The sequence below is a fragment of the Salarias fasciatus genome, chromosome 4 (genome assembly GCF_902148845.1).
Source record: "Salarias fasciatus chromosome 4, fSalaFa1.1, whole genome shotgun sequence".
Lineage (NCBI taxonomy): Eukaryota > Metazoa > Chordata > Actinopteri > Blenniiformes > Blenniidae > Salarias > Salarias fasciatus.
Genome location: NC_043748.1, coordinates 25,212,223 through 25,225,331, shown reverse-complemented (window position 1 = coordinate 25,225,331; position 13,109 = coordinate 25,212,223). Strand labels below are relative to the sequence as shown.

General features: G+C 46.9%; 1 protein-coding gene across 1 annotated transcript; it reads right to left on the bottom strand.

The window, feature by feature from the left end:
• Nucleotides 1-62: 62 nt before the first annotated feature.
• lin7b (lin-7 homolog B (C. elegans)) lies at nucleotides 63-3,610 on the bottom strand. Its single transcript, XM_030089808.1, has 6 exons — nucleotides 3,363-3,610; nucleotides 2,522-2,640; nucleotides 2,381-2,452; nucleotides 2,087-2,296; nucleotides 1,100-1,263; nucleotides 63-647 (listed from the first exon to the last, which is right to left on the bottom strand). Exons 1-6 carry the CDS (start codon nucleotides 3,436-3,438, stop codon nucleotides 626-628), a joined length of 663 nt encoding a protein of 220 aa, XP_029945668.1. The 5' UTR covers nucleotides 3,439-3,610; the 3' UTR covers nucleotides 63-625.
• Between the last annotated feature and the right edge of the window lie 9,499 nt (nucleotides 3,611-13,109).

The following is a 13,109-nucleotide window of genomic DNA, read 5'->3' as shown; positions in this document are numbered from 1 at the left end:
ATGTAATAAAAACAGAAAACAAATCTGCCTGAAGTATGTGAAACAGAGAAAAGATCACATTTATTCCACACAGTTGGACTTTATTTTATGGGTATGTATGCAAAGAGATGACTACACAAATACACGAGTGTTAAAAAAGAACCTTGAACCCTGGTGACAGTCTTTTCCAGTCAGTGGTACAAGTGTAGCTCTTCAGAATACTGCCAGTTTTCCCTTTTCACTGGGAGATGAGATGGCGACACGGGGATGGAGGCGGTTTCCACACCTTCACTCTGCTACTGAGGTCTACAGCTCCGCCAGAACGACAACCAACCGAGAAAACCACCAGAAAGGAGCAGGACTAGCTAAGCCACACACCAAAGAGAAACTATTGCCCTTATAATAAATATTTAAGATGTGGAGACGACTCCACTCAGGGGAGGGGAGGGGGATTACAGGCAATACAGGCAATACAAGCTTACTCGCAATACTTCCTAAGAAGGAGGGAAAGAGGCTCTAAACTGTAAGAAGTTCAGGTAACAGCTGTTGGTAGGCTACTTTGGTTTTTTGCTTGTGTCTACGTTTTCTCCTCCCACTGGGACGGGGCGTCAGGAGGAGCCGGACCATGTGGTGGGTGGAGGATCGCTTAGCCCCTGGACTCCAGGGACCTGCAGGAGGAGACACGTGTTAGGAGGTCAGACAGGAAGTGACGCGGCGCCGTCCAGAAGGTCGACGGTTCCTTCTCTGACAGGGTGGAAGAAAAACCTTCCCTCTGTGATTTAATAACACGATGATTATTTTGGAACTGAATGAAAAGTCAATTAAACATTTAGTGTGTTTGAAATGTGAACGATTCATGATCAGCAGGGAATAAAACACATCAGACAGAGAACAAATGAAACCTGGAGTCATCACTGTCTTTAAAAGTCATTCATGTAAAGAACAGACTGGGTTTGATGAAGGTGTGTGGATCGTTAACCCGTGCTCATGCTGCTTTGGGTTGGTTTTGGATGAGTGGCGGTTGGATGCAGCTCATCTCATCGCCGACACTTTGAGCCTGGAGCTGGTGGTCTGGTTTTGACCGTGCGGCTGTGATGTGGCGTGCAGGCGGAGCGCTCACGAGTAGCTGGTGTGCTGCTGCCGCCGCCTGGCGCTGCGCATCTTCTCGAAGCGAGCCTCCATCTCCTCCAGGACCTTGGGGGTGTAGCGGACCACCAGTTTGACGGAGCCCTGCGCGGCCTTCAGCAGCTCCACGGCCTTCTCGTGGTGCTCGCCCTCCACGCTCTGCGGCGCCAGCAGAGACACCGGCGTCAAGCTCACTGCCCGGGGAGGCCTCACACACACCAACACTCACCTCACCTTCATTCACAGCTTATTCAAGTTCATAGTAGATAGAACCATTTGAACTATTCTGTCCTTTTTGGACAATAATTGTAAATTTCACTGTTTCTCTCTTTCAAGCACTTTGACCTTTTTTTTATTCAGTTTGAATTTTCTAATATTTTTAAAGCAGTTTTTAGATGTTTCACCTCCACTGTCGGGATCAAAGCTTTACTTTTTGTCCGTTTCAGTCCTGTTTGTGATTTTTGGTAACTTTGCAGTTTCAACGGTTTCTTCTTTCTATTTTAAATACGATACTCATAAAATAATAAATAATAAAGTAAATAATAAAGTAAATACAATACTCGTAAATGTAATCAAGTTCTTACAATTGTACCATACTTAGCTCTTTTTTTGGGACTTGATTTTTCTTATACTTTTAATCAGTTTTTCCATCCATTTTAAGCAGTTTTTATCTTTCATCACAACTGTTGTGCTCTAACTTGTTTTACTTTTTAAAAGTCATTTTAGTGGATTTAGAAGCTTTATTTTTTTAAAATAAATTTATTATTATTATTTAGCTGTTTTGCTTTTTAGTGTTTTTTAATCCATTTCTGTCTTTTTAGATTAATTTGCTGTTTTCACAGTTCCACAACTTTTTCAACGGTTTTTAGATCAGTTTGATGAACTTGTCAGCTTCACCTGTTTATTCTCGATTTTTTCAGCGATTAGCCTCGAGCGGTTTTATACATTCTCAGCGTTTTGCAGACTTTGCTGGGTTGCTCACCACTCCGTTGACCGACAGGAGCTGATCGCCCCTCTTCAGCCCCCCCTGGCGGTCGGCCACCCCTCCCGGGATGACTCTGGAGATGTAGATGGGGGAGTTCTGCTCTTTGCCGCCCATGATGTTGAAGCCCAGGCCCTCCTCGGTCTTGGGCAGCTCCACCACCCGGGGGTGGGCGTGGCCCTCGCTGGCTGCGAAGGCGGCCACGGTGGCCTGCTCACACAGTGGGTGAAGCTTAGCGTCTGGTCAGAGCAGGTGTTCACAGCCAGAGCGCCGATGGGAGTGTGTGTTTCCTACCTTGGCCGTGGCCTGTGCTCGCACCTCTGGTCCTCCCACGATGTCCAGAGTGTCGTAGAGCTGCTCGTACACCTGCAGGAGGAGAGAGCGCAGGTGAGCCGGCGTGAAGGACAGGCGGGGCGTCGCTCGTCCCGGGCCTACCTCTCTGATGGCGGCGCAGAACTTGCTCTGCAGGACGCGCTGGAGGGCCTGCAGCTTCGGAGGAGGCAGCTCTCCGGTCCGCTGCAGCCGGTCCAGCAGCTCGATCACCCGGCACACATCTTCCCACGAGCAGGACGAGTCAGAGGAGCGAGGACGAGACAGAGAGCGAGGACAAGTCAGAAGAACAGGACGAGCCGAGGACGGGACAGATTCACATGGAGGAGTCAGGGGGACATGGACGGTCCAGAGAAACAGGTAGGGAAGACAGCAATAGAAGACTTCTAAAGAGGTCTGGTAATAACAGGTTCAGTGATTTTGGCTGAAAATAATCATAATCACAATTTAAACAGAGAAGGTTTTAAAACAGCTCCAGAAGAGGACTGGAGTGGGACTCTGAAATCTAATCTTCATTCATTCAAGGCCAAGTCAGACTGTCATGCTCCCTCTCACCTCTAGTGGAAACTACAGAGCTATCTCTTTAAAGAAAAAAAACATTATTCTATCGATTTGACCGGATTGAACCCAAAGGGAGACCAGTTCTGGTCCGCGGACCTTATGTTTGACAGATTATTCTGGCATGAGAAATGAAATACAACCAGTCTTCAGGGTCTGAGCTGACCGGAACCAGGCAGAGAGGTGTTCTGGTCAGAGCAGTCCATGGCGGAACCGGCCTGCAGCTCCTGAAGGAGCGCACAGATGCGCAAAGACGCGCACGGACGCGCACCGCACGGAGCCGCTGCGGGCCTGCGGCGGCTCCGTGCGCGCCCCCCCGCACCGGGACCGGGAGGGTCGGAGGGGGTCGGGGACGCCGCCGCAGCTCGGTTCCGGGCCGGGAGCCTACCTCTCTCCAGGCACAGCGGCTCCGTCATGGCCGCCATGTCCGCCTCCTTCCCTGGGTGGTAGTAAGAGGACATCATGGTGAGCCCCTCCGCGGATCCCCCGATGAAGGCGACGAGCAGGAGGACGGAGCGTGCTTCACAGCGGGGCGCGGCCCATCTCCTCCCGGGACGTGATGGAGCGCAGAGGAGGAGCGGAGGAGGAGCGGAGGAGGAGGAGGAGAGGAGGAGCGGAGGAAGAGGAGGAGGAGAGGAGGAGCGGCGGTCCAGCCTGACGCAGCAGCAGCAGCAGCCCGGTCTGCCTGCACGCACGTTAAACAGCTCCCGCTGCCTGAGCTGGATCTACACACACACACACGCACACGCGCACGCACCTCCAAAATCATAACACAACAAGTCCCATTCAGCATCATTCCATTGACCCCTAAACTGGAACATTTCAGACATCTCGTGTTCTCCAGAATGTTCTCCAAAATTCTCTGGTCTGTTACTGAAACAGCAAACCGCTGATCATCATCCAGAGATAATCTCACTTCACAGCCAGCCGGATCATTTACTCACCTTAGGTAGAAAACATGACACTGACTAAGCTCATGCGATAGTATACGTTTCACTGCGTTTCTGTGGAAGATGACAGAAATGGCATCAGGTGTTTGAAAGGCTGCAAAAGCTTCATGCATGCGTTGATTTTTCTTGTAATGCTTTTAAGTTTCTCAGTCTTTACAGTTTAATCACCTGTTAAATGATTGTCATCAGTGTACTGAAATTAAGAAAGTTTCCAAATATGGTCCCTTATTTAATACATTATATATAAAAATATAAAACAATTTACAATTTGACGTTTTTCTAATAATCGAGAGTCATGCACAGGGAGCACATGCAGGTTGTCCCACAGCACTATCAATAACTCTGATATACATTTTGATTCAGTGCAGCAGCATTAAATACCTGAACTAAGTCTGAATAAAACGAAAAGACGTGCTGTCTCATCATGAAGTTAGATGGTGTAAAAAGAAAAAAATGTCTGAAAAAGTTGTTTTATCAGTCAAGTCAAGTCAAGTCACTTTTATTTATATAGCACAGTTATAGACGGCTTAGCCGTACCAAAGTGCTTCACAAGGTGCAAACAATGAAAGCAAACAAGGAGGCGAAAAGACCTAGCTGAAGGCCAAAGAAAAGAGGTGGGTCTTCAGGAGGGATTTAAAAATTCCCACAGACTCGGTTGCTCGGATGTGGGGGGGAAGGGAGTTCCAAAGTGTAGGGGAGCCACAGAAAAGGCTCTGCCCCCCCCTGGTTTTCAACCTTGACCAGGGAATGGCGAGAAGGCGTTGATCAGCCGACCGTAACGCTCTGGACGGGGTGAAGGGGTGGAGAGGATCGGCCAGGTACGGAGGGGCAAGCTGGTGAAGTGATTTAAAAACTGTTAGGAGAATTTTAAAATCAATGCGGTTTCGGATGGGGAGCCAGTGAAGGGAAGCGAGAACCGGGGTGATGTGAGCATGTTTTTTTGTGGAGGTGACGAGTTGAGTGGATGAGTTCTGGACAAGCTGCAGGCGGTGGAGTTGGGTTTTATCAATGCCGGTGTAAAGACTATTGCAGTCATCCAAGTGAGAGGTGACAAAGGCGTGCATGGCCTGCTCTAACCCTGCCTGAGGAAGGTAAGCTTTAACTTTTGCCAAAATCCTCAAGTTGAAAAAACTTCTTCTGACGACTGCGCTGATCTGCTGCTCGAACTTGAAGGAACTGTCAAAGATCACACCCAGATTCCTAACGGCTGGCTTGGACTTCATGGCAAGAGGACCCAGGGCGTTGGAGTAGAGCTGGAGGGGTTTTGCCAAACACAATAACCTCTGTCTTATCCTCATTGAGGCTGAGGAAGTTGGCTGTCATCCATGCCTTAATGTCCGAGATGCAGTCTAGCAGAGGCTGGAGAGCCGCAGGGTCGTCGGCCTTGAAGGGGAGGTACAGCTGGACGTCATCTGCACAGCACTGGAAGGAGATATTCTATTTGTTTATGATATCTCCTAAGGGCAGTATGTACAAAATAAATAAAATGGGGCCAAGGATGGAGCCTTGAGGCACACCACAGGAGAGGGGGGCAGCAGAAGCACAAAACATCATCTCACAAATATCACAAACTGTGGATGCAATATGGTTTGATGCGCCAAAAACTGGTCTTTAAAAAAGAAAAACACTTCACAATGTGAAACCGAGTGTTTTCTGCTTTGTGCCAGGACAGAAGTAAAATTTTGAGATATAATCCACTTGCAATGTTGGGCAAGTTACTTTAAAAAAGTAATTAGTTACACTTACTTCTTAAAAAAACTGAGTTACAATATTTTAAAAGTAACTATGTTCAAGGCAAAGTAACTGTTGTATTACTTTAAAAAACATGTTGAAATATGTCAGAGAATTTGGATCCCCTCTTTATGGAACTTTAAGATGCATGTTCAATTAATGATTATAGAACTGAATATATGATTACGGTAATTAAATAAATGGACACTACGGAATAGATTACAAACAGGAAGCAACACAGTAATCTAAATTATACTAATGTTTCTGTGTGGCAAGAGACCAATTAAATTTCGTTTGGAACTCTAGGTAACATTTCTACATTTGTAAAAGATTAAGAAGACACCATAGACCTTTGTCAATAAATGTCTGTATTTTCATTTAAAAGCTGCCTGAATGTCAGATCTTGACGATAAAGCTCAATTGGACGTAGATATGCAAATGAGCAGCTATACCAATTAGATGATGACGTCATTTCGAGCTTTTCTGAGTGAGGAGTTGCAACAATGTATCGTTTTAAATGACATCATCATCATCTCATTTGACCTAGATATGCAAATGAGAAGCTTTGCAAAGATGAAGACGTAATGTATTGGTTTTAAAGTAACACTTTTTTACAAAACAAAATGAGTTTTATTATATTTAATTTAATTATCGAGCATCTAATGGAAATGTTGAAATTGTGTCACATCCTGCGCTTTCATTTAAATTGTTATAACATTATGATATGTATGACACAACTCACCATTCAGTTCAACTCAGCTTTATTTATATAGTGCCGAGTACAACACAGTTATTACCAGAGACTGTTACAGATAAAAGCCCAACAGTTCCACATGAGCAAGCATAAATACTGTGGGAAGGAAAAACCTCTTTTAAAAGGAAGACACTTTATTTAAAAAAAGAGAGAAAAAAGAAAAACACTGTCAGTAACAGTGACTGTGTGTTTTCACGCCGTATCTCCCATCACCTTCCTTCTGACCGGTCCAGCTGAGTGCTACTAGAGGGGAAAACACCCTAGATCATGTCTATACAAACATCAAACATGCATACAGAGCCATACAACTGCCACATTTAGGCCAGTCAGACCACCTGTCTCTGCTCCTCGCCCCTGCTTACACACCGCTAAGAAGAGGCACAGCTCCAGTGACCAAGACCATCACAACCTGGCCCGAAGATGCTCTTCTTCAACTCCAGCACTGTTTCCAGCACACTGAATGGAGTGTCTTTGAACACCAGGACCTGACCCTACACACAGAGGCTGTACTATCCTACATTAAGTTCTGTACGGGGAATGTAACAGTGGAAAAACGCATCCGAGTGTTCCCAAATCAGAAGCCCTGGATGAACAGCCATGTCAAGACACTCCTCATGGACCGAAACACCGCCTTCAGATCTGGAAGCAAGGAACTGTACAGTGCTGCCAGAGCTGACCTGAAGAGAGGAATCAGGAAAGCGAAAGCAGAGCACAGACAGAGGATTGAAAGCCACCTCTCTGACAACAACTCTTGGTTGGTGTGGCAGGGAATTCAGCAGATCACAAACTTCAAGGGTCATACAAACTCAGGAGTGGTCCCGAGCACCGCACTAGCAGAGGAGTTGAACACCTTCTTTGCACGCTTTGAGACCCCCGCCCAAAAGGCTGCAGTCACACCCCCTCAGCCACATCCAACTTCCAGCTCCCAAGCACTGACTGTGCAGGCACATGAAGTGGAAAGGGTGCTGAAAAAGGTGAACCCCAGGAAAGCTTCTGGACCGGACGGTGTACCGGGGAAGGTGCTCAAGGCCTGCGCCACACAACTCTCGCAGGTCTTCACCAAAATCTTTAACCTCTCCCTGACACAGTCCACCATCCCAGCGTGCCTGAAGTCTGCCACCATTATCCCAGTGCCAAAGAAATCTGCCACCACCAGCCATAAGGACTACCGCCCAGTGGCACTTACACCCATCATCACTAAGTGCCTGGAACGGCTGGTTCTCAACCACATCATGTCCTGCCTTCCTGCCTCTCTCGACCCCTACCAGTTCGCTTACAGAGCAAACAGGTCAACAGAGGATGCCATAGCCATCACACTGCACACTGCGCTGAGCCACTTAGAACATCGGGAGAGCTACGTCAGGATGCTCTTCGTTGACTTCACCTCAGCCTTTAATACCATCATCCCCGACACCCTGGTCAGGAAATTGATCGATCTGGGACTCCCCCCACTCACCTGCACCTGGATCAAAGATTTCCTGACAAACCGACCCCAGACGGTTAAACTGGGGCCCCACCAGTCCTCCACCCGGTCACTGAGCACAGGCTCTCCACAAGGGTGTGTGCTGAGTCCACTGCTCTACACCCTCTACACCACGGACTGCAGACCCGCCCACTCCAGCAACACCATCATTAAGTTTGCGGATGATACAACGGTGGTGGGACTGATCACCAGGGGCGATGAGTCTGCCTACAGGGATGAAGTCCTGAAACTGGCTGAGTGGTGCTCGGCAAACAACCTGTCTCTGAACACCACAAAGTCCAAAGAAGTCATCGTGGACTTTAGGAAACGCAGGTCTGATCCACCTCCCCTTTTCATACACGGGGATCCAGTGGAGAGGGTCCACACCTTCACCTTCCTGGGCACTGTGATCACCGACAACCTCTCCTGGTCTGCAAACACCTCAGCTGTCTTTAAGAAGGCACAGCAGCGTCTGCACTTCCTGAGAGTTCTCAGGAAAAGTAACATCTGTGAGAAGCTGCTGGTGACCTTCTACCGCTCCACCATCGAGAGCATCCTGACCTACTGCATCACCGTGTGGTTCTCCCACTGCACCGAGGCAGACAGGCAGAGACTACAAAGAGTGGTGAGGACAGCTGAAAAGATCATCGGATGCCCTCTTCCCTCCATCAGAGACTTATTCACATCCCGCTGCCTCAGCAGAGCTGAGGCAATCAAAAGAGACAGTACCCACCCAGCACACCACCTGTTTGAACTGTTACCCTCTGGCAGGCGCTACAGGTCCATCAAAACAAAGACAAACAGACTAAGAAACAGCTTCTTTCCACAAGCCATCACTGCACTGAATCTGAAGGGTCACTGACAGACACGCACTCATGGAAATGTGCAATAATCTGCAAATACTGCAAGTTCTTTTCTATATATGATTTTTTTTTTTTTTTTTTTTATTTATGTTTTCCTTTTAAATTTGCACTATTGTTGGTTGTTCTTTTAAATTATATATACACGGATGCTGCTTGAAATTTCGTTGCACTTTGTGCAATGACAATAAACTGATTCTGATTCTGATTCTGATTCTGATCAAACGTTCCCTGTGCTGCAGTTCATCAATGCGCCAGCGGAGGGCGCTGCTGCACAACTGTAACCTGTTTTCACTCAGCTCTGTATGAAATAAATTATTTTGAAATAGTACCTCCTGCACAGTGTGACAAAATATCAGCTTCAACGACTGAAAGTGGAACTTTTCCTTTTAAAAAAACAATTAAAATCACGGTAACACTTTACTTGAAGCACCCTGTATAACACATTATAAGTAGTTATAAACACTCTTAAATGATCACAATGCTTTATAACTCACTGTACAGCATAGGGTTAGGGTTAGGTCCTGGCATTGTGATCATCTATGAATGTTTATAACTATAGCTGCACGTGTTATAATGGCATTATAATACTTTATGAATGTACTTATAATGTGTTATACAGGGGGGCTTCAAGTAAAGTGTTACCAAAATCACATGTATTTCATTGAAAAAGTTTCTTCTTTGAAAAAAAAGTGTATGAAGTGCTGGGTTTATGGTTTGAAAACTAGCACTAGTTTTATATTTATCTAGTTTATTATATTTCCTGTTAAAATCATTGGTCCGTTTAAAGGTCAGAAGAAAATGGTGGTTTTCCAAAGAAGGCAAACACATCTTAAGCAGAACGATTTAACCATGTTTTATCAGTTATACTGTACAGTTCTTGTTATAGAAAAGTGGTTGGATACAAAAGAAAAAAGTACTAATCATAAAGTGTAGAGGAGAGAATCTGCGTTGAAAGGTGCAGCTCAGTTTTCTCAGACGTGGAAGAAGATTATTTTCAGTGCTTCAGTTTGTGTGAGCTATGTAATTGTTTTTAAGTGAAGGTAATAAACAGGAAGAGGAGCATTAATGCTCCATCAGTGGATTGCTAACGGTGAACTTCACCCTTTGAAAACCTCAGCCTTCGTCAGTAATTCTGAGGATATGAAAACGTGCAGGAGTTATTGTCAAAGAGGCAGGACAGGATCAGCCTGGAGGGTCAAAGTGAGGCGTTGTCAACATTTTTCTGCAGAATACCGAGGAGCTCATACCTGTCTGTCTGCTTCGTCTTCCTGTTTGTTCCACCTGAGCTCACCTGTACAGCTCCAAGCTAAGAAAGGCAGATCCTTACAAAAGATTGAAATTCCTTCAAAGTGCTGGACTTGAACTGATCAGAATGATCTAATCTGCATCTGAGTTACAATCCTAATCTGCATCCTCAAGAACACAGCACATAACATCGTTCCTCTGCGTCTGGGTCTGGTTCGGTTACGATGAGGGGAAGAAGGTTCTCCTCGTCTCCACAGGCGCGCCCATTATCAGGATGTGAAAACATTTGCCAATGTTTCAGTGATGAAGTCCGGATGGACACATCTGGAAAGTGAATACTGGACCTGCTGTCCATCCATCCATCCATCCAACATCCATCCATCCAGCCATCCACAATTCAAGCTGATTCACACTTTACATTCTCACAAATTCAAATTTAGAGCTAAAATCCTTTCCTGCACACATTGTTTATTAAATGTTTTTGTCCATCAGATATTTTATCAGCTTGGGGTCAGAAAGGTCTCACAGTGAAGCAGAACTTCGCTGAACTCGTTTTTTCTTCTTTCACTGAGACAGACTGCCATGTTTCTCCAGGCAGGGGTTAAAAATAGAAGCAGCTCAGTGTTTATTTGGTCCTCCGATGACACCAAGCTGATGGTTCAGATCCACCTCGGCCCTTCAGCAAGAGCAGCAGGAAGCAGCTTCCCTCAACTATCAGCTAGTGTTTCCTGCACACACACACACACACACACACACACACACACACACACACACACACACACACACACACACACACACACACACACACACACAGCTACCAGGGGAAGTTGTAAACATCTGGTCTCTACAGTCACACAGTACTGAAGTTTTTCTCACACATATTTCCCAGCAGAGAAACGTCATATTTTCTTCTTCTCTTCAAGTCCTTCATGCCTTTAATGGCAGATGTGACGTAATTTGACATTTTCCTGTCTTTTTCAGATCTGGACTGTTCTAGTGGGAGATCTTTCTACATGCTTGGTGACTCAGTGGATGAACAATAGGAGGAAGATGTAAAGCTGAGGTGTAAAGTTGGGAAGTTTGTGTGGCGTTCGAGCTGAGACGACAGTCTGGGGTGTTGTGTTCTGGTTCACGTCACGAACCAATGACTCGTCGTATTAGAGAACTAAAATGTCTCATGGACTCACAGAGGACTGTTGGGTCCTGGTTTGTGCCTCTCCTCCTGATGGTGCCTCCTCCATGTCTTGCAGTGGTTTGGTGTTTCTGTTCAGCCTGAAGCTCTCTCTGTCCTGCTGCTGTGTCTGACTGTCACACTCTGTTCTCTCAGTTTTGTTCTGAGAACTTCCAGGAAACATTTGAACAAAATGTCAAAACTTAAAACGATGTGACAAAATGCAGATGAAGAAGATGGAGTGGTTCTGAGCGGGACTCGTGTTCGTCATGGGAACCAAGACTTCCTGATTTATTGTTTCACATCTGATGGAATTGAAGTAAAGAAGAAATGATGTGTTTGTCAGGACTTCCCCGTGTTGCTGTGTTGAGGAAGTGGCAGTAAAATCCCACAGGAGCTCCCGCTGTCCGCTCGAATCCCTCCTGGATCGTATCTGATTCACCAGCTGCCACATAAAGAGACATCCCCGAATACACGCAGCAGCGTTTCTAAAAGTAGAGTTTTTCTTCTAATGTTCATATCGAGTGGAAAGAAAAAAAAAAGAACTGCTCCAGACGTCCTCCTGAACACTGCTGAAAGTGTCATTAAGTCCAGGATCACTCATCGTTTCCAGCAAGTGAGAAATTACAGTGTTATTAATGTTCCTGTGCTTTCAGGGAAAAGGTAATGTGTTTGTTTGTAAATGAGATTTGGACAGGTTCACGAGCCGTCTGTGTGACATTTCATCCCTGTTATAAAGCTCTTATATTATTTGTGGTTAGAGTGTAAACACTGGCTTTGTTGATACTAAAACACGCCTCCATGCTCAGATTTAAGTGACTGCTGTGTGCAGACTGGATGTTGATGGGATCCTCCAGAGTGAAGCTGCTCTCCTGACATGTGACAGTGTTCCAGGAGGAGGGGAGCAGGCAGGACCAGGCAGGCAGGTGGTTTATCTCTGATCCACCGGCGGGGAGAATGAAAACCTGTCCCAGATGTTTCTACCGGCTCCGCCTCGACACACACACCCTCTGCAGAAACACAAGAAGCACGGTGAACAAACTATTCTGCAGAAAGCAGGTCTCAGTGTCGCATTACCTGCAGTGAAAAGAAGCTCTCACTCCGTTGTTAACCACACAACACGGAACTTTAATTCTTCTCACACATTTCACATCCACTCTGCAGTGAAACTGAAGGGTTTTTACTATTATTATCAGTGAACGTATGAACATATGGCCTTTATCCATACAAAAATGTCACTTCAAAACAGGTGATTATTGAAGTCTTATACTTTTTTCAGGGGAGATGAGGCGTAAAATCAAAAACAGATTCAGTCTGTATTTTATCTGAAGGCTCGTCACAGTTTCACTGTGGGCTTCATCAGACCAAAGACCCTTGAGGGAAAAGACCTCCCTCTGCTCCCCAGAGGAGCTGCAGGGTGAGAGGGTGAGGAGCTGCAGGGTGAGAGGGTGAGGAGCTGCAGGGTGAGAGGGTGAGGAGCTGCAGGGTGAGAGGGTGAGGAGCGGCAGGGTGAGAGGGTGAGGAGCGGCAGGGTGAGGGAGTGAGGAGCGGCAGGGTGAGGGAGTGAGGAGCGGCAGGGTGAGAGGGTGAGGAGCTGCAGGGTGAGAGGGTGAGGAGCTGCAGGGTGAGAGGGTGAGGAGCTGCAGGGTGAGGGAGTGAGGAGCGGCAGGGTGAGGGGGTGAGGAGCGGCAGGGTGAGGAAGTGAGGAGCGGCAGGGTGAGGGGGTGAGGAGCGGCAGGGTGAGGGAGTGAGGAGCGGCAGGGTGAGGGAGTGAGGAGCGGCAGGGTGAGGGAGTGAGGAGCTGCAGTGAGGGAGTGAGGAGCTGCAGGGTGAGGGAGTGAGGAGCGGCAGGGTGAGGGAGTGAGGAGCGGCAGGGTGAGGGAGTGAGGAGCTGCAGTGAGGGAGTGAGGAGCTGCAGGGTGAGGGAGTGAGGAGCGGCAGGGTGAGGGAGTGAGGAGC

Coding starts and splice junctions, on each gene's coding strand:
- lin7b (XM_030089808.1), bottom strand. CDS start 3,438: ATGATGTCCTCTTACTACCACCCAGGGAAGGAGGCGGACATGGCGGCC. Junction 2,297..2,380: donor GAGCACAGGCCACGGCCAAG/GTAGGAAACACA, acceptor CTGTGTGAGCAG/GCCACCGTGGCCGCCTTCGC. Junction 1,264..2,086: donor TCCTGTCGGTCAACGGAGTG/GTGAGCAACCCA, acceptor CTGGCGCCGCAG/AGCGTGGAGGGCGAGCACCA.